Here is a 21,272-nt window from a genome sequence, read left to right as displayed (position 1 = left end):
GAAAGAACTGAACATTGCAAGTTATGAATCTCATTCCGTATTGACGGTTATCACTTTACAAAAGAAAATAATAAACACAATCCACCAAACTTCTCTACACCCAGGGACACAGAAGAAGACAGCTTACAATAGTATGATTTTCAGAGCTCTTAATGTTCCTTTATCCCGTAAGAATTTTAGAAAGGAAATCAACACCATTTATGCTCTAGCCGAAGGTAATGGTTTCAGTGAAGCTTTCGTGAATAAAATTCTCAATAAAACAATCTTCCCATAAAGAGAAGTTCACCACATTTACCTTTAATAATAATAATATACAGGGTGTTTACAAATGAATATCGGAGTTTTAACGCCTTATAATATTGAATACGTTAAACTTACAGTTATACATTATATGTCAAATGCAAGAGCAACTCAAACAGTTTTGTTTGTTGGCACCAGTGCGCATGTACGTGCAATGGTTTCGCCGCAATCCGCTAGACAGCGGTAGTACCAAAGATGGCGACTAGTAAACAGAAAGCTTTTTGTGTTTTGCAGTTTGCAAAGACAGAATCTGTAGTTACTGTGCAACGTGCATTCCGCATTAAGTTCGGTTGTGATCCTCCAAGTGATAATAACATTCGCAGATGGTATCATACGTTTGAAGACACCGGATGCCTTTGTAAAGGGAAGAGCAAGGGACGACCAAGATTAAGTGAAGAGACTGTTGAGCGAGTGAGAGAGTCATTCACTCGTAGCCCAAAGAAATCAGTCCGGAAGGCTAGTCGTGAATTACAACTTCCTGCGTCGACCATTTGGAAAGTTGTAAGAAAACGCTTACAGCTACGTCCTTACCGTTTACAGTTATTACAGGCTCTAAAGCCGGCAGACCACAGATTACGTGCCAACTTCGCAAACGACATGTTGTTACATGATTATGAGTTTATGAATCGTGTTGTTTTCAGTGATGAATCGGTCTTTCACCTTAGTGGACATGTAAACACTCATAATGTGCGCATCTGGGGCTCAGAAAATCCTCACGAGTTGGTACAAATGCAACGAGATTCCCCTAAACTGAATGTTTTTTGTGCCGTATCCCGGCGAAAGGTTTATGGGCCTTTCTTTTATGGTGAACGTACTGTAACTGGTACTTCTTACCTCGATACACTAGAGCAATGGCTCTTCCCTTAGTTGGAAGAAAATGAGCCAGAGAACTGCATTTTCCAACAAGATGGTGCGCCACCTCACTGGCATTACGACGTACGCGATTGGTTGAACGTCACTGTACCCGAGCGCTGGATAGACCGCAAGGGCTCCAATGACAGGACTTGCTTGGCATGGCCTCAACGTTCTCCCGACCTAACGCCATGCGATTTTTTCCTTTGGGGCTTCATCAAGGATCGTGTGTACGTGCCTCCGCTACCAGCTGACCTTCCTGAATTAAGAAACCGGATTGAAGCAGCTGTTGCTGAGATTACTGAAGACACACTTAATAACATTTGGGAAGAACTCGACTATAGACTTGATGTATGCCGTGTAACAAATGGTAGTCACATTGAACATTTGTAAAGTTCGTAATAAAACTATTTGAGTTGCTCTATCATTTGACATTTAATTTATAACTGTAAGTTGAATGTATTCAATATTATAAGGCGTTAAAACTCCGATATTCATTTGTAAACACCCTGTATATCCTATTTCAAACATCTTTAAAAAGCACAAGTTAAAAGTAGCTTTCAAGACCGTTCACACCAATACAAAAATGTTTTTTAATTCTCATACTGTCAACAGCAAAAAAATTTCTAACTCTGGAATATACAAATTAAAATGCCAATCATGTCTTTCAACGTATACTGGGCAAACAGGCCGCAGTTTCAATATAAGATACTCTGAACATCTTAATGCCCTAAAGTATAATCGCTACTCAGCCATGAGCGAACATTGTAGAGAGAAAAATCATAAATACACAACAATTGATCAAGACTTAAAGATCCTGCATTACGAACAGAAAGGTCCCTTACTTAATATACTAGAGAATATATATATAGATATCGACCAATATAACAATCCCGTCTATAACTTAAATGAAATCAACGAAAAGAAAAATATTTTATTGGAAACCTTTGTCCCGCTCATCTGCGAACAGTTCATTAATAAAAAAAGAGTTTCACTACAGACATTCTAGAACAAGACCCGCCCTTCCATCAACACCCTCCTTCCGCGAATCACAACGTCCCTCCCTCCCTGCCCCTCCCCCTCCATTACTCCTGCCAACCACATCGACAGAGATACACAGTAAGCCACACACAGGCTTAGTTGTCAATGTGACTTGAAACCGACAAGGTCATCTCCATTCGAGACGACAGCTTTTAGTTACAAGTAAGTCATATGAGTTTTCTTTTCGTACATCATTTTAACTTGTTTCTTCATCCACTCATATATTCCTTTTTTTCTCATTACAGATGTTATACACGTTTTATTCGCAGTATTGACCATCTCACTACACTCCTCAGCATAGTGTTTTTATTTAACAGTCAGCAAGATCTATTAGACGAGAGGACTTTGTACCTCAACGTGTTTTTAACTCGCCAATCATGATCACTGTTAAAACTTAAATAACTGGAAAGGAGGTTCAACCTATTCAATACTCAAAAGAAAGAAACGTAGCAATCACATTTCTATTTAAATGGGACCGGTTTCGACCTTAGTCTAGGTCATCATCAGCCATAAAAAACATGTAAAATGTTTATGAATGTTGGAGATCAGTTTCACATTCTGTTAGGCACAAAGACACGACACCACATTCTGTCCTGCACAAAGTCACAACACTACCAATCAACATGCGAAGATCAAAAAGGCTTGAATTCGCAGACGAACAGATCTGTAGTAGAAAGCCGCCAGCTCCCGGTGACCAGCGCGGCACACTCAAGGTCACGCGCTGCGGCCAAACACCAAAGTAGAGTGGAGAACGTTTCGAAGGTCGAGAACCTGTCACGGCTGCGGGAAACCAAGTACGTATATAAAAATATACGACGCCAATTAGTACAACCGAATGAGCACCCGTACTCCAGTTAAGTTTTTGGTTAACTGTTTACCAGAGACTTAAATTCTATGGGCTTTATTTAGAATGGATGAGAGGAGACTAACGAAAAGGATTTTCACAATATTAGACAGCAGACCTAAAGTGTCGGACAAATGGTTCAGAGAGGTGAGAAAGAATCTCAGACAGGTGGGACTAAATTCAGAAGACATCTCAAACCAAACAAAGTTTAGGTCAGTGATCGACAAATTCCAGGGATTCCATGACGAACCAAAACTTAACCGTGGGTGGACGGAAGAAAGAAAACAGGCTGCCAGAGAAAGGATGGTAAAGTTTTGGGTTGTGAAGAAGGCTTCCAGAAACATGTAACTGTTACCTAACGTGGTCTCGAATGGCCGTAAACGGAAAAGTATATATAAACTGAATTGTGCTTCGTAGCAGCTGAAAGGCTTTTTTTGTGTACGTGTGTAACATTGGCAGTAATTCTGAAACTCGTGGAATTGTGTGATGAATTTCTAAGCGATTTAGTATTTTTAGTGGTGTTCGTAATGAGTTCAACTAAGAAACTATTATCGTTCTTTTTGGGAGGCATATTCTGCTTAATTTCCTTGTTTTATATGGTCACGGAAAGTGTTCCCAGTGTTAAGTGAAAACAGATGAACACTCATCAAGATATAACTTTGTGTAAGTATTTAATTTCAGGGGTGATCATAACATATACAGTAAAACCTTGATGCTTCGTTTTTCAGGGTACAGGGGGAAAATGACGATGGATGCGAGAAAACTATAAATGCGGGCAAATTAAAAAATAGGGGGAAAGCAAAATAATAAAATGCAGGAACTGTATTGGGACATTTTTCGTTATGTAAATATATTATTATTATAATAAAAACAACAATAATTGCGCGTGGCCTCCAGAGCCGGGTGCAGGTCGTTTGAGTTGTCGCATGATAAGCGATCTACGCGTATATGAAAATGCGGTCCTACCTAATATGAATTCTAATGTTTAATTCGGTAAACAGATAGCCCCCAAACCATTGGAATTAACCAAGGAAAGTTAAAATCCTCGACCCAATCGAGACCCCTTGAACCAAAGGCCAACACATGCTAACTATTTAGCTCATACTATTCATACCGGTATCAAAATATTGCAACCATGATATAGGCCCTTGAGATGAAAATAAAAAGCATGTCTTTTACGCCGTTTCATTTCACATTTCTTTACACATTTTGTAACAATTGAAAACCTTTAAGTTCAGTTCTCTTATTACAAATAAAAGATATACGTGGATATTACGACGATAACCTGTATTTAGGAAAAGATTCCGTAGACCCTTTGTAAACGATAGGTTAGATACCCAACATGGCGCATCTTTCGCAGCTCATCTCAGACAATATCACAGAGGTTAGAAATTCACAGCGGTTTGTGCGAAGCTGCCAACTTAAGAACTAGTTACAAGTTCTTAGTTACTAGTTCTTCTTTTGCTACCACTTTTTGCCACATCTGTCGGGTCACGGATGCATTGCACATGTGGATTTGGCCTTGTTTTACGGCCGGATGCCCTTCCTGATGCCAACCCTATATGGAGGGATGTAATAACTATTGCGTGTTTCTGTGGTGGTTGGTAGTGTGGTATGTTGTCTGAATGTGATTAGGAGAGTATTGTGACGGACACATACACCCAATCCCCGAGGCAGAAGAATTAATCAAAAGCGATTAAAATCCCCGACCCGACCGGGAAACAAACCCAGGACCCTCTGAGCCGAAGGCCAGTACGCTGACTTTCAGCCAACGAGTCGGGAACTAGTTACAAGACTAGGCTATGAGAAAAGATTATTGGTCTGGCTTGGTTAGGTCCGGCTTGTAACAAGACTATTGGGCAGAGGGCGACAAAGCGGTCAACAGGCCTCTAGCATCCCACACACTCCACAAAGGTACGACGCAATTAATCACCCTGTGACTAATTAAAACTTATCTGGTGCACTGCACGATTTTCTCTTTTTTTTTTTCAGTGAAGTTGGCAGCCCTAGCCTGCCTGTACCAACACAGAAAATAGTGGCAAATTTGAGTTTTACGCTGTCTACATTTTAATTATTGTAAATAAGAATACTTCTAGGTGTTGGTTAGTGGCCCAAGGAGAAGCATTGGCACCAGGAGGCTCGTAATGAGGTTGCGTGTGAATAAGCTGCGCACAGCACTCCTTTCTACAAGATCCTTATTCAAGACTAGCAACTCCGAATCACTCGTACGTTCTCGCGTTACAGGTTGCTGCTATTATATGATAAGAGTATTAAGCAGTCCATCGAAATTCAAAAAACTTTTGTTTCTTATGTTTCTTACGATCAATCAATGCGAGAAAATTGTGACCAAGAAAAAATAATTTTTCGACGATCGATGTGATAAAACGATAGTTCAAGAAACGACAGATGCGGGAAAATTTAATGTTGGTTTATATGGAACATTTTTGGGACTGAATAAATTCAACTATGAATATGGGAAAACGACAGTTACGAGAACGATGCATCGAGGTTCTACTGTATTTGACTTGCATTAGTATTGTTTATAATCTCTCCCCCCCTTGCCGTCCTTTATCATTACCACTATGTCTGAAGACTGTTACGCATGCGCGTGTTGTTAAAAAGATTAATAAAGTATGTTCAGTTATTTTACTTCATCTCTAAAAATACACGTCATGGTAATCAAATTTAAATATTGTGGCCCTTCTTTTAGCAGCCAACCTATTTTAGTATAACCCACAAACGAGGAAATTGCTGTGTATGTGTTTCACATGCATTTCAGGGTATTAAGTTTTCAGGCATTACCCCTTTTAAGAAGTTTCCTGCTTAAGATACTTTTTTTTCTTTTAGTGGTTCCTTGAAAAACTTCTTTATAATCTTATGCAGCCGCAAAATGTGTACATTTCCTCTCATCATAGATTTTTGTGTTTAAAATTATCCTTATCATATGTGTGTAACTGAGTAGTTTCTCTTTTTTTAATATCTTCAATTTCCTGAGCTCATTTTACGAAAGTACTACAGTGACAGTTCTGATATTTTCTACTAATTTAATTTTTGGTTCTGTAGTGTTTGTTCAATACGTACCAGCCAGTAGGTACAGTTTGGAGAAATTTTACCATTGGCTTTACGTTGCACCAATACAGATGCGTCTTATGGCAACGATGGGTTAGGAAAGTGCTAGAAGTGAGAAGGAAGCGGCCTTAGCCTTAATTAAGTAACAGCCCCGGCATTTGTTTACTGGGAAACCATGGAAAACCATCTTCAGGGCTGCCGACAGTGGGGATTGAACCCACTATCTCCCAAATGCAAGCTTACAGCTGTGTGCCCCTAAGCGCACAGCCAACTCGCTCGGTTTTTGGAGAATTGCTTTGACTGCTCATCTCATGCGATATGCTATTCTGCCCTGTAGATGTGGGTTATTGACATGCAGCATATTTGAGAAGCATAATGGAAGAGGTTCTTGATTCTATCCCATGTAATGTTGTGCTTTTCTTTTTTTCCTTTTCTGTCTTACGCATCTGTCCGATATCTTTGATGCACACTGCACTTTGTAATGGTTCAAAACTCTCCTGAAAATCCATAGTTCTGAATTCTTAAAATATTAACTAGATATTACTTCATTTATAAAATGTATTTCCTAGGAGAATTTTTAAATGGTTTTTACTGTCATTGTTCTAAAACTGAATATTACTTGTCACTTACGGGCGTGCTTTCTGTTCAGGATTATTCCCCGCATCTCCCAGGGCATCTAGTTCAAACCTAGCAGGTGCATCTGGCAGCAATACTGGACTAATTACCTCAGAGATGTTCAGCCAAGCCATGCAGCAAGCCATTGCCACAGTGGTGCCAGGAACAGGCAGTGAAACTCCTGCTGTAAGATCACACCTTTTATAGTTTTATAATTTTATAGCCATAAGTCATAAAGAAATTAAATTTAGTGTTGTGAGAAGAAAGAATTTATTTCCTATGATATGTACAGTTGTGGTTCATGTTTGTGGGTTACTGTAGTCACGTCCTAGTTCGTGAACCATGGGCAACGGCTGAGTGGCCTAGTAAGTGGTCCTGAGAGTCGGGATACTAGTTGCTATGGAATGGGAGTGGGCATCTCGGACATATTCTGAGTCGTGGCCCTCCTTGTGCTCAGGCGGCTAGGACTATACAATTCACCGGTGGTCCATAACCCGTTAGAGGAGAGATCCTCACTTGGACTATGTGAAAGTAGGGCAGCATCCTGCTTCATGAATTTACCGAGCTCAGAACACTTTAAGCAAGCCTCGGACCTATGGGAGCAATGGAGTCCCACTCCCATTTGACAGGCGAGGGACTCCTTGGAAACAACTTAGCGAACGAAATGGAATTCGATGGGGAGCTATCAATATTAATGGGGCTTATGGAAGAAAGAAGGTAGAACTGGCTGAGTCAGCAAAGAGGATGCATCTGGATGTGCTAGGAGTAAGTGATATTCGGGTAAGGGGAGATAACGAGGAAGAGATAGGAGATTATAGAGTGTACTTGACGGGTGTTAGAAAGGGAAGGGCAGAGTCTGGGGTAGGGCTCTTTATCAGGAATACCATTGCACGCAACATAATTTCTGTTAGGCACGTAAATGAGCGAATGATGTGGGTAGATTTGTCAGTTGGAGGAATTAGGACAAGAATTGTGTCCGTGTATTCACCATGCAAGGGTGCAGATGAGAATGAAGTTGACAAGTTTTATGAAGCATTGAGTGACATCATGGTCAGGGTAAACAGCAAGGATAGAATAGTGCTAATGGGCGATTTCAATGCGAGAGTTGGGAATATAACTGAAGGATACGATTGGTAAATGTGGGGAAGATATGGAAGCTAATGGGAATGGGAAGCATTTGCTGGACTTCTGTGTTAGTATGGGTTTAGCTGTTACGAATACATTCTTCAAGCATAAGGCTATTCACCGCTACACATGGGAGGCCAGGGGTACCAGATCCATAATAGACTATATCTTAACGGACTTTGAATTCAGGAAATCTGTTAGGAATGTACGAGTTTTTCGCGGATTTTTCAATGATACAGACCACTATCTGATCTGTAGTGAACTAAGTATCTCTAGGCGTAGGGTAGAGAAAGTCAAATGTCTGCAAACGAATAAGGGTAGAAAATCTCCAGGACGAGGAAATTAGACAGAAGTACATGGATATGATTAGTGAGAAGTTTTGAACAGTAGACAGTAAGCAGGTTCAGGATATAGAAAGTGAATGGGTGGCATAGATGGATGCTGTAGCAGAAACAGCAAGGGAATGCCTAGGAACAACTGTGTGAAAAGATGGGAAAAGGCGAACATCTTGGTGGAATGATGAAGTGAGAGCAGCTTGTAAACGTAAAAAGAAGGCTTATCAGAAATGGCTCCAAACAAGGGCCGAGGCAGACAGGGATTGGTATGTAGATGAAAGAAACAGAGCGAAACAAATAGTTGTTGAATTCAAAAAGAAGTCATGGGAAGATTTTGGTAATAACCTGGAAATACTAGGTCAAGCAGCAGGGAAACCTTTCTGGACAGTAATAAAGAATCTTAGGAAGGGAGGGAAAAAGGAAATGAACAGTGTTATGAGTAATTCTGGTGACCTCATAATAGATCTCAGGGAATCACTGGAGAGGTGGAGGGAATATTTTGAACATCTTCTCAATGTAAAAGGAAATCATCCTGGTGGTGTTGCAAACAGTCAAGCTCATGGGGAGGAGGAAAATGATGTTGTTGAAATTATGCAAGAGGAAGTGGAAAGGATAGTAAATAAACTCCATTGTCATAAGGCAGCAGGAATAGATGAAATTAGACCTGAAATGGTGAAGTATAGTGGGAAGGCAGGGATGAAATGGCTTCATAGAGTAGTAAAATTAGCGTGGAGTGTTGGTAAGGTACCTTCAGATTGGACAAAAACAGTAATTGCACCTATCTATAAGCAAGGAAACAGGAAGGATTGCAACAACTATCGAGGTATCTCATTGATTAGTATACCAGGCAAAGTATTCACTCTCTAGACCAGGGGTCGCCATCTCACCATTAGACAACTCCTCAATTCAAGGCAATCACCTAGGATGAGTGGACCTGGAACCAGCCCTCATATCCAGGTAAACATGTCTGACCTGGCCAGAAATTGAACCTGGGCCCCCTCGGTGAGAGGCAGGTAACTTAGACCGCAGGGCCGACTTCAAACATTAATTACCGGTATGTGAGTTAAAAATCTCTATACTTTACATTCGTCAGTTTCCCATGAAAACTTTTTGACAGTTCAGGAACTTTGATCAGCCAATATCTAATAACGCCAAGCCAAACAACAATCTACCACAAGTACGAAGCCTGTTTTTAAAGTAAGTACTGTTTTTAAATATGGCCGCTGCAGCGCTTTGATTATCGTTCAAAGCATGCACGCTCAGTACGTACATCTGTGTAGGCTAGCCACAAATGCCAGTACGGAAGCATTCGCCCGTATTTACGTTTGTTTATACATATTGAAAATGCCTCTGACAATAAATGGTCCCACCGAGTGTTAAGTACGTGCTATGATTCGATTTTTAAATGGAAAAGACATGAAAGCTATTGAAATTCATCGGCAGACTAATTAAATGTATGAAGAATACACTATGAGCAAAGGAATGGTAAGAAAATGGGTTAGAGCATTTAAAGAAGGCCGTACTAATATCCACAACCAGAAGCATAGTGGGCGATCGTCTGTCAATACTGAATCATAGTTATTACCTTCATTAGCCCCGTATTGATGGTTCCAGCGATCACAATTATAAAGCTAGATTTCCCACCTAATCAATATTTATTTTATATTGATGTACTCGTACAAAGCTCCCTCTGCAGGGTGGAAAGATGGTGCCACGACACGTACTTGTCGGTTAATCCCGACAAGATGGAGCTCATGGTATTTACCAGGTGGAGGAGGAGGCTAGACAGACTGTCGGAGCCTTTCCTATTTGGGAAAAAATTAGTTAAGACAACCTCAGTTAAGTACCTAGGGGTAATCCTCGAGATAAGACTGAGTTGGAAGAAACATATAGACCATAAGGTGGATAAGGCTCGCAAGATTATGTGGGCCTGTCATAGGGCCGTCGGAAAGACTTGGGACCTAGGACCAAGGGTGGTCCAGTGGCTTTATATTTCTATTGTACGGCCCACAATCACCTTCGCATCTTTAGTCTGGTGGCCAGGTTCTGAGAGTAAAACTGCGACCACCAAGTTAAACAGTGTCCAAAGACTTGCGTGTCTAGGAATGACAGGGGCACTGGATACTACACCATTATGTGCAATGGAGGCCATCCTATGTCTTCCCCCCTTACATTTATATGTTAAGGAAGTAACGGGAATGAGTGCTTACCGCCTCTGGTCACTCGGAGGATGGTCTTTCAAGAATCCGAATAGAGGTCATGCTTCTATTCTTACAAGGGACCTGCCCTGCGACAATGATGATCGGGGACCTGATGAAGCCTAGTTTTAATCTGAATTATAAGTTCACAGTGGTGATACCCACAAGGGAGGAGTGGGCCGCGGATGCTGGGGCCCATCTTAAGTCTGGGGGCTGTACATGGTACACAGATGGCTCGTGGACAGAAACGGGCACAGGCGCCGGGGTCAGGGGGCCTAAGACAAGGTTCTCCCTTCCCATGGGTAAATATGCTACTGTTTTCCAGGCTGAAGTATATGCAATACTGGCCTGTGCTGTACATGTATGGAACATGCCTGGACGTAGAAGGTGCGTCACCATTTGCAGCGACAGCCAGGCAGCATTAAGAGCACGATGCGCAGTTAGAACAACATCAATAATGGTATGGGAGTGCCAAAGGATATGAGATAAGCTGTGTGAACTTAGCCCAGTTACCCTATTATGGGTCCCTGGGCACACAGGAATCAGTGGAAATGAAGAAGCTGACAAACTAGCGAAACAAGGCTCAAAAGGTCCTTTCATAGGACACCAGAGCCCTTCTTAGGAGTGTCACTTCAAAGTGTGAAAATGGTAATATCCCAGTGGACAAACCAGTCTCACTTAGACATTGGAAGAGGCTAACCACAGCAAGGCAGGCACTTGAACTTATCAAAGGGCCTAGCCAAAGTTATAAAAAGGTCCTGATAAATTTGAATAGGACCAGAATACGAATGGTAGTTGGACTGTTGACAGGCCACAATACCTTACAGAGACACCTACACATCATGAAAATCAGTCAGGATCTGATGTGTAGAAGATGCAGTAGGGAGGAAGAGACCGTGCATGTGTTATGTCAGTGTGAGGCTCTTGCAAGCACTAGACATCGATATCTTGGCTCACATTTTGTGAGCCTGGAAGACATCAGGAATGCCAACTTCCAGACACTGGTATCCTTTATAGGAGCACTAGGGCTGGACTAGGCAAACCCGTTTATGGGATACAAAGCGTCTTCACAGACCTACGTGTGGAGCCCTGCGAAGGTAGGGCTCACCCTTTCCTTATCTATCTATCTATCTATCTATCTATCTATCTATCTATCTATCTATTTATCTGTATTGATGTATTTAATACATTTTATATCTGTATTGATGTATTTAATACATTTTACTGTACCAGTTTTGGCCTTTGTTATAGGCCATCTTCAGCTGCTAAAGAACCTTAATTTTAATAAAATAACATACAGTGTGATAAAACTTAGGTCAAATTGGAGTTTAAATTATATCTAAAAGTTTGTGAAGTGTTATGTTCTATTAACACACTCTTAATGAAGTGTACATTTCTATGTTCAGACAAGTACATATTTTGCATGTTTAGAAGATGACCATTTTGGTGACATGAATAAAATCAGTTAAAATTTCCTATAGCTGGGTACTGATTGACATCAGATTGTCTTGTGAGTTAATGTCCAAGTTTTGGAGTAATATGGTGAGAGCATTCCTTCTTGCTTAACTTGTGATCTGTTGGAAACTTGTAACAAGATGTATCGGAATATCTAAAATGAAAGAAAGAAAAAGATTTTTTTCTGTTAGAGAATGTCTGTAATATGAATTTTGAGCATAAGTGTATTTTGACTTATTCTCTTGTCTCCAGCTGATCGCTTACGTGTTTGTCGGGAGCGTTTCATGTACTGCTTCTTGTGCGGCGAGGGCTGGCATTTGTGACAGTGGAGGGGAAAGGAGGTGGAGCAGAGGGGTAGGCTTGGGGAGGGGGTTAGGGTAGGAGAGGGTGTGTCCTGTGGATTCTTGGTTGCATGTTTTTGTTTCTGTTTGTTAACTTTCTCTAAATAAATATTTTTTAAAGAAGGAATGGCGGCATTGAAAAAGAATGTTTTTATCCCATTATCTCGTTGAGATTAAAGTTTGGATTGGCAAATTGATCCATATTGATATGGAATTTCTTGAAGATATTGAGCAAAGGCCAGCCCTCGTCGCACAAGAAGCAGTACACTACACAATCCCCACAAACACATAAGCGATTGGCTGGAGACAACAAGAGAGAAAGTCAAAATACACTTACGCTCACAATACATATTATAGACATTCTCTAACAGAATTTTTTTTTTTTTTTCCTTTCTTGTTAGATATTCCTATACATCTTGTAACCGTACAAAAGTACGATCCCGAAATTTTAGGTCAAGAAATTTCGTAAAATAATTTGTAATGTTAAAGTAATGAAAATCATGTAATTTTGTTTATTTAGAATGTAAAAACGTAATATTATATGAAAAATGTCGTTGCATATGTGCATCATTATATTTTGTAAAAATTTCCATTTGGGTAAGAGTCTGTAAATATGGCCTAGCCGTAAGGATTGTGCAACCGGGAAAACAGCAACTATATCGGGAAGGACGGTTGAAGTCATACGAGGGCTTTGTTTTATGCGAGGTTGGGTTGACTGAGTGACGCGTGAAGAAGTGCCTGTGAGAGCGTTGCTACTAGTAAAACTTTTTCAGGACGCTATAACCACGTGCAGCAAGCCTATATAACAGGGGTGGCCACTAACGTCACTTCTGTGAGCCGCAAATTTAGGAAACAAAAAATTGGGAGCATGTTTAGAAAATGGTTTATAAAATGAAGACATGTTTTTCATTTGATAACAAATGAAGGAACATTTATTTTCTACTCTACACAGAACATTATTTTTCAGGTACACATCAAGGAATGAAATTTTACTTTTGAGAATTGCTTTTTCTGAGTGTTCATTTTTGCTGTTAGTTTTTTGAAATCTGGCTGATAATTGGTAAGCGCAGTTTGCACAATTACACTTAAATGTTCATGAGTTCGTTCAGATCGATATGTAGATTTAATGAATTTAATCGTTGAGTACAGTGATTCACACACATAAGTAGTCCCAAAGATTGAGATTAGTCTATTGGCACACTGCTTTGTTAGTGCGTATTTTTCTTCTGGAACATTCTTCCAAAATTCTATGGTAGAAATGCCACTTCGTTTGAGTCCTTTTAATCCTTCGTCCTCTTGCAGTTCTTGTAGCTCCAACTCTACAGCTGCTGTATCCTTTGTTATTGGTGATGAAACAGGACTGCCATCGCTTACAACATCAACAGAAAAAGGATTTTCCAGGAATGATCTCAAATCATTAAATCTGCCATTGATTTCTTCAGCACAGCACACGACTGCCTATACGTGAACGCGACTGCTTCACCTCAAGACACTGGCTCACTGACACACTCTCCCGCTCAAAGCACTATCAAATGGAAGGCGCCGGAACTATCTTCACCTCCCATGTCTTACCACTGACCTACAACACTAATCTCGTTAAGTCGCACATCACTGCTACTGACTGCCGCCAGCCGCGAGATGTCGTTAGATTCCATTAATTATATCATTTAATTTAACTCTAAGGTTGGTGTCAAGAGCCGCACAAGACTGACTCAAGAGCCGCATGCGGCTCGCGAGCCTCGTTGTGGCGAGCCCTGCTATATAAGTATGTACGCGTGTGCAGCAATTCATTCTGACGCTGATTCTGTTTCTGGTTGTGTTTGTGTTCTTGATTCTGTGTGTTTCTCACTCGGACCGGCGCACGGGAGCTACTTTGCGCAGATTCCTAGGCGATGCTCTATTATTCTCAAGTATATTTTACCTACGGAGTGAGCACGCTAAATATCGCCGATGCTACGAGTTTCTGGTGGCTGTTATGTAAAAGACGCTACTAAGTGTTTATTTGTAATTCCAACTCTAATTAGACTAAAATTCTTCTACGAGATAATGTACAGTGGATGTGGTGATGCGTACTGAATCTACATTCGGTAATGGATGTGTGCTTGTGCACAGAGCCATTTCTTGGTAAAGGAAATCGTCAGCCGAGTACCGTATGCAGTTTCAGTTGGAGAAACGTGAGGCGTCACACTAACCTGTGCGGCAGTCGGGAAGGACGCAAGACGCCGATGAAGTTTGTAAATAAGGTTAGGGATGCTCTTCGTAAAGAAGGTTGCATCCGTATGTAGAGAAAGTCATCGTACTTTTCTTTACAAGTTATAAACCTCATTTTACAACCGTATTGGATTTCAGACTAAGAAATTATTATGTTAATAGAAACCACCTTTCCAATACTCAATGTCCTTTATATTTAGGATAAAACCATTTAATTACAAGTAGGACATGTTTCGCTCAATCATAGTGAGCATCATCAGCTGTAGATATAAACCATGGTGGGTCAGGGCCCTGATCCTGCTATATATAACAAAAGAATGTCTAATATACATTGATAAAATATGAATTTTAACAATTTAAAAATAATCAATAAGATTATATTATTTCTATTAAAACAAATTGATCATTAAAATTGCTTAAAATGTAAAATGGAATGAATGACTTAAAATGTTATTATAGTATGTAGTGATTAGATGTTCGTATAAATCGTTGACCATTATATCTTCGCTCAGTTGCATTAGACTGTTTATGGTAAAAACAGTTATTCACATAAGGGTGAGCTCTTGTAATAAACTATGATGTTGTTTTAAAAAAAATTAAGATGAGGAATACTAAAATCGCATATAATGGTTGAAAAACAAACTTCACTGATGATAAAACGTCGTCTGGATCGGCGTAAATTAACCTTTATGCGACTTCCTCGCGTTGTGTTTCAAACATTATTTTGTGTAGTAATGTGTTAATATTGGTCTCCTAATGGAGAACTACTGATCTCGTAGGCGAAATTTAAATCAGGTGTATCCTGTAAAAGAATAAAAAGGGGAGAATAGTATGTGTGTCAGCTGTTGGAATTTAAAGGCTGTACCACTGTAAGGAAATAATAACAGAAAGCGCTTACCCATGTGTGATTGATGGGAGATTAGTCCTTTGGTTGTTTACTGAGGTTTAATGGTCACTGACTTGCTGCTACGTGTGTTGTACGAATGTGGTCATGGAGGCGGGGAAGGTAGCGGGAAGGGGAAGGGAGGCAAGGCGTTACGCGAGTTGTCGGCCAATGGAGGGGATGCAGTGCTAGGAGGCGTTGTAGGAGTGGCTACTGTTGCTGTTGTTACTACAGGAGGATTGAAAGCATGTTTATAATGGAAAATCTTCATGAAATTATTAGCATTAATTCCAAATTTAGCAATTAGATTGGGGATTTGCTCAATTATGGGGCCGTTAATATCCGAGACGTCATTTAAATTACTATTTTTATTAAAGTACTGGTCCAAGGAAACGTAAGCATTTTCATACCCGGTCATTAAACTGCTTTTATCTACGTATTTGAGTATTTGCATATCTTGATCGATAGTACTGAAATTATGCCTTGTGTCCCTCATATGAATACTCATGGCAGAATGCTTTTTGTGTTTCAAGGCATTATAATGTTCTAAATATCTTATTCTAAAGCTGCGGCCAGTTTGCCCTATATAAGAAAAATTGCACTGTGTGCATCTGAGTCTATATATTCCCGAGTTTGAGAATCTGTCATAAATTGTATTGACGGAGTTGGAATTGAAAAAAATATTTCGGTTGGTGTTACGGGTTCGGTATGCTATGTTAACATTGTGCTTTTTTTAATGGTTTAATGAGAAAGTGTCAGCTGCAATGAGCAATAACCAATTAGTTTTGGAGAAAAAACTTAAAATTTCTCAAGGATTCAAAAATAACGTCCGTCAACGCTCACAGAATGAATAATTGACATACACCCAAGTTAAACAACATTCCCTCCACTGTGAATCTATCTAATACCACGTTCTCTAGCAGCGAAATACACCTCCTGAATAAAGGCATGAAATTTAACTGGCCTAACCCCGATAAGTCTGACCTCATTACCAGTATTGCCGAGGCTGAATCTAGTATTTTAAAACTCCCTATCGAACATCGAAATGACGTGAAATATGAAGTAAAGAAGAACCTCCCCTCTTTAGTTAAAAAATTGGAATCCAAGTCAATATCAAACTTTAACAAACAGATAACTGGAATCAAGAGTAAAGTCAAAAATAACAATATCATAGTCACAAAAGCGGACAAAGGTCCCACAACAGTACTAATGAATAAAGAAGAATACATTAGCAAAACCGAAGATTTCTTTTCCGCTGAAACCTATAATATAGTGGAAAAAGACCGCACATTAAAAATTCAACGAGATCTTAAGAACCTGTTAAAAAAGTATTCTTTTCTTTTACAAGAATACGAACAACAGAAACTTACCATAATGAACCCTAAGTTACCCACAGCCAGAGCTCTACCAAAAATACATAAATAAGGGATTATAAATTGTAGAAATAGTCCCACATATAATGTTTCAAAATTTTTGCATCGTTTCCTATACAAGCATTATAAATTCAATAATAAAGCCTACATAAAGAATTCTGTCGACTTCTGCAACAAATTGTCCACATTCAAGCTGACATATAATCATGTTATGGTATCATATGATATCACTAACATGTATTCGAACATACCCGTAAATGACACAGTTAACATTGTAAAATCTAACCTTATGAAACATAACAATCTAAGCAGATACGAAATAGACAATTTTGTTAATTTATTGAAATTTGTACTTAACAATAACTATTTCACATTCAATAATAAAATATATCATCAAAAAGGATTAGCAATGGGCGACCCAGTTTCCGGCATTCTTGCCAATATCTTTATGGATGATATGGAAACCAAATTAATAATTAATAAAATTAACGGCGTAAATCTCTGGCTAAGATTTGTAGATGATACGTTCGCAATCATAGATAAACAATTGAATAATAGTGACAACGTACTAAAGAGGACGAGGTCAACAACTCTTTAAACTTTTTAGACTTAACTTTGACTACAGATAAAGATAAGTTCACTTACCAAATTTGCAGGAAACCATCTGTCGCTCCTATAACAATAAAAAGCGAATCCTTGCACCCTCACTCCCATAAGCAGGCTACATTTTACAGCTTGATTCATAGGGCCATGAACATTCCTCTTTCTAATGCTAATCGAGAAAAAGAACTACGTTTCATCAAAGAACTAGCCATGATGAATGGTTTTAAACCTGATATGATCACCAGAATCATAGGTAAAATTAAATTAAAGAGTACAACTACATTAGTTCCCGAAAAAAAAAACAGAAAAAGAAATTTCGCTATTTTTACATTCACCAACCCAGCTATTTACAATATCACTAAACCATTAAAAAAGCACAATGTTAACATAGCATACCGAACCCGTAACACCAACCGAAATATTTTTTTCAATTCCAACTCCGTCAATACAATTTACGACAGATTCTCAAACTCGGGAATATATAGACTCAGATGCACACAGTGCAATTTTTCTTATATAGGGCAAACTGGCCGCAGCTTTAGAATAAGATATTTAGAACATTATAATGCCTTGAAACACAAAAAGCATTCTGCCATGAGTATTCATATGAGGGACACAAGGCATAATTTCAGTACTATCGATCAAGATATGCAAATACTCAAATACGTAGGATAAAAGCAGTATAATGACCGGGTATGAAAATGCTTACGTTTCCTTGGACCAGTACTTTAATAAAAATAGTCATTTAAATGACGTCTCGGACATTAACGGCCCCATAATTGAGCAAATCCCCAATCTAATTGCTAAATTTGGAATTAATGCTAATAATTTCATGAAGATTTTCCATTATAAACATGCTTTCAATCCTCCTGTAGTAACAACAGCAACAGTAGCCACTCCTACAATGCCTCCTAGCACTGCATCCCCTCCATTGGCCGACAACTCGCGTAACGCCTCGTCTCCCTTCCCCTTCCCGCTACCTTCCCCGCCTCCATGACCGCATTCGTACAACACACGTAGCAGCAAGTCAGTGACCATTAAACCTCAGTAAACAACCAAAGGACTAATCTCCCATCAATCACACATGGGTAAACGCTTTCTGTTATTATTTCCTTACAGTGGTACAGCCTTTAAATTCCAACAGCTGACACACATACTATTCTCCCCTTTTTATTCTTTTACAGGATACACCTGATTTAAATTTCGCCTACGAGATCAGTAGTTCTCCATTAGGAGACCAATATTAACACATTACTACACAAAATAATATTTGAAACACAACGCGAGGAAGTCCCATAAAGGTTAATTTACGCCGATCCAGACGACGTTTTTTCATCAGTGAAGTTTGTTTTTCAACCATTATATGCGATTTTAGTATTTCTCATCTTTATTTTTTTTTAAAACAACATCATAGTTTATTACAAGAGCTCACCCTTATGTGAATAACTGTTTTTACCATAAACAGTCTAATGCAATTGAGCGAAGATATAATGGTCAACGATTTATACGAACATCTAATCACTACATACTATAATAACATTTTAAGTCATTTATTCCATTTTACATTTTAAGCAATTTTAATGATCAATTTGTTTTAATAGACATAATATAATCTTATTGATTATTTTTAAATTGTTAAAATTCATATTTTATCAATGTATATTAGACATTCTTTTGTTATATATAGCAGGATCAGGGCCCTGACCCATCATGGTTTATGTTATCTATAGCTGATGATGCTCACTATGATTGAGCGAAACATGTCCTACTTGTAATTAAATGGTTTTATCCTAAATATAAAGGACATTGAGTATTGGAAAGGTGGTTTTTATTAACATAATAATTTCTTGTACTTTTCTTTACCAGAATATGATTTCTGTTCTGTAACATTAGTGAGTGTAGTGGGACTCTTACCTGGAGGTATGTTAAGAAATGTATATCTAGTGAAAGTAATGATTTTGTTGGTGGTAGTAGTGTGCATATTTGCCTGTGTAAATGACAAACGAGTAGGTCTCATCAAGTAATGATTTTGTTGTTGGTGGTAGTGTGTATATATGCCTGTGTAAACGACAAACGAGTAGGTCTCATCAAGTAATGATTTTGTTGTTGGTAGTAGTGTATATATTTGCCTTTGTAAACGACAAATAAGTAGGTCTCGTCAAGTAATGATTTTGTTGTTGGAAGTAGTGTGTATATTTGCCTTTGTAAATGTCAAACGAGTAGGTACCAATATAATGGTCTGTTATTGGACATTATAAATTTTCCAGCTAACTCATTCTTGGTTGCCTGCGTTTCGCCCTCGTGTGCTAAGTTATTATAAACGAGTAGGTCTCGTCAAGTAATGATTTATGTTGGTCGTAGTTGTTTGTAAGTTGCCTTTGTGGACGGCAATCGGGAGTGGGTCTCATCAAGTGATGATTATTGTGGTATTTATTATATATTTTTATTTTGGGAGTAAAGTCATGGTATGAAAGTTGCAGTAAATCTTTTTAAAAGTGGAGTGAGGATGAACCTGGCATTCTACCCACATCTAATTTCAGGGGTAAACAGGTAAGGTTATAAAGTAAGTCTGGAACTTCGTCAGCCTGATGACCGTCGCCTTGGGAGAAGGAGTTGCTCATTGCTCTACATAGGCACCCAGTCTTGGTATTTATTCTTATTTCACTCACCGTTTATTCATTTCATATTTTCGATAGCTTGCAGTAGTTACAATCTTATTACAAGTTTCCAACAGATCACAAGTTAAGCAAGAAAGAATGCTCTCAACATATTACTCCAAAATATTTGGACATTAACTCACAAGGCAATCTGATATTGATCAGTACCCAGGTATAAAAAGATTTTAACTCATTTTATTCATTCACCAAAATTGGCATCTTTTAAATAAGCAAAATATGTACTTGTTTTAACATAGAAATGTACAATTCATTAAGAGTGTGTTAATACAACATCAAGACAATACCAGTGACCCTTCAAAAACAAACTTTTAGATATAATTTAAACCCCAATTTGATGCAAGTTTTATCACAACATTGTATAATTTAAACTTGGAAATAAGTCGTCTTAAACATAGAAATAAGTAGTGTTTAACATTGTATGTTATTTTACCAAAAGTTAGGTTCTTCAGCTGCTGAAGACGGTCTATAATAAAGGCTGAAACCGGTACTGTAAAATGTATTAAATACATCAATATAAAATAAAAAAGTATTGATTAGGTGGGAAATCCAACTTTATAAATGTGATTGTCAATACTGAAGACTTTGTGCAAAATGTTGATGCAAAGGTTCGAGAAAACAGATGATTTAAGATTTCATCATTAAGTTATGAGTTGCCTGAAATGTCAAGGAGTGTTCTTTATGAAATTGTGTCAGGATGCTTAGATTATCAGAATTTGTGCACACACAATCCAAAACAAATGGCTTGTCATGCTCACGAGGTGGATTCTTTTGCTTCATGATAATATGCGAACTCACACGACTAATCGAACCCGAGACCTCATCGCTTCATCTGGTTGGAGACAATTTGATCATCCTCCGTATAGTCGTGACCTAGTGTCTAATGACTACCACTTGTTCCTGTGCTTGAAAAAGCTAAAAAGGACCGCGTGGCAGTGGCTGGCACATCAGGCGGCAGATTACTATGTGGATGGAATTCAGAAGCTGGCTTCACGATGTGACAAGTGCCTTAATATCTCTGGAATTTATGTTGAGAAGTAGTTTAAGGCAAAGGCTTACCAAAAAAAAAAAAAAAGAATTGTTTAAAAAAAATTGCGTTACTTTTTTTTTCTATATCCTAACAGTACTTACTTAAAAAATATGCCTCATAGTTTTTTATTCTCTAATCTAATAAAATAAAGCCCATTAGATACAAAAGTGCCCAACATGATGGCAAAAACCCTTCTTTTTTAATCTTCCATTGTTGTTTGGTCACTGATGTACTGTTGATAGTTTCTGGAAATCTTGTTTCACATAAATTAGGCTCCATTGAATTCTAAAGGTTATGTTGAACCCGAGAATGTGGTTTTGAA

General features: G+C 38.7%; 1 protein-coding gene across 1 annotated transcript in view; it reads left to right on the top strand.

Moving 5' to 3' along the window:
- LOC136881292 (ubiquitin-like protein 7) overlaps window positions 1-21,272 on the top strand; it is a 321,168-nt gene that overhangs the window by 261,100 nt on the left and 38,796 nt on the right. Inside the window, exon 7 of the mRNA XM_067154091.2 lies at window positions 6,756-6,907. Within this exon, the coding sequence (XP_067010192.1) occupies window positions 6,756-6,907 (152 nt within the window). The remainder of the gene's footprint in view (window positions 1-6,755; window positions 6,908-21,272) is intronic.

Source organism: Anabrus simplex, chromosome 1 (assembly GCF_040414725.1).
Source record: "Anabrus simplex isolate iqAnaSimp1 chromosome 1, ASM4041472v1, whole genome shotgun sequence".
Lineage (NCBI taxonomy): Eukaryota > Metazoa > Arthropoda > Insecta > Orthoptera > Tettigoniidae > Anabrus > Anabrus simplex.
Note: the sequence above shows the minus strand (reverse complement) of the source record. Positions and strands in the feature narration are given on the sequence as shown.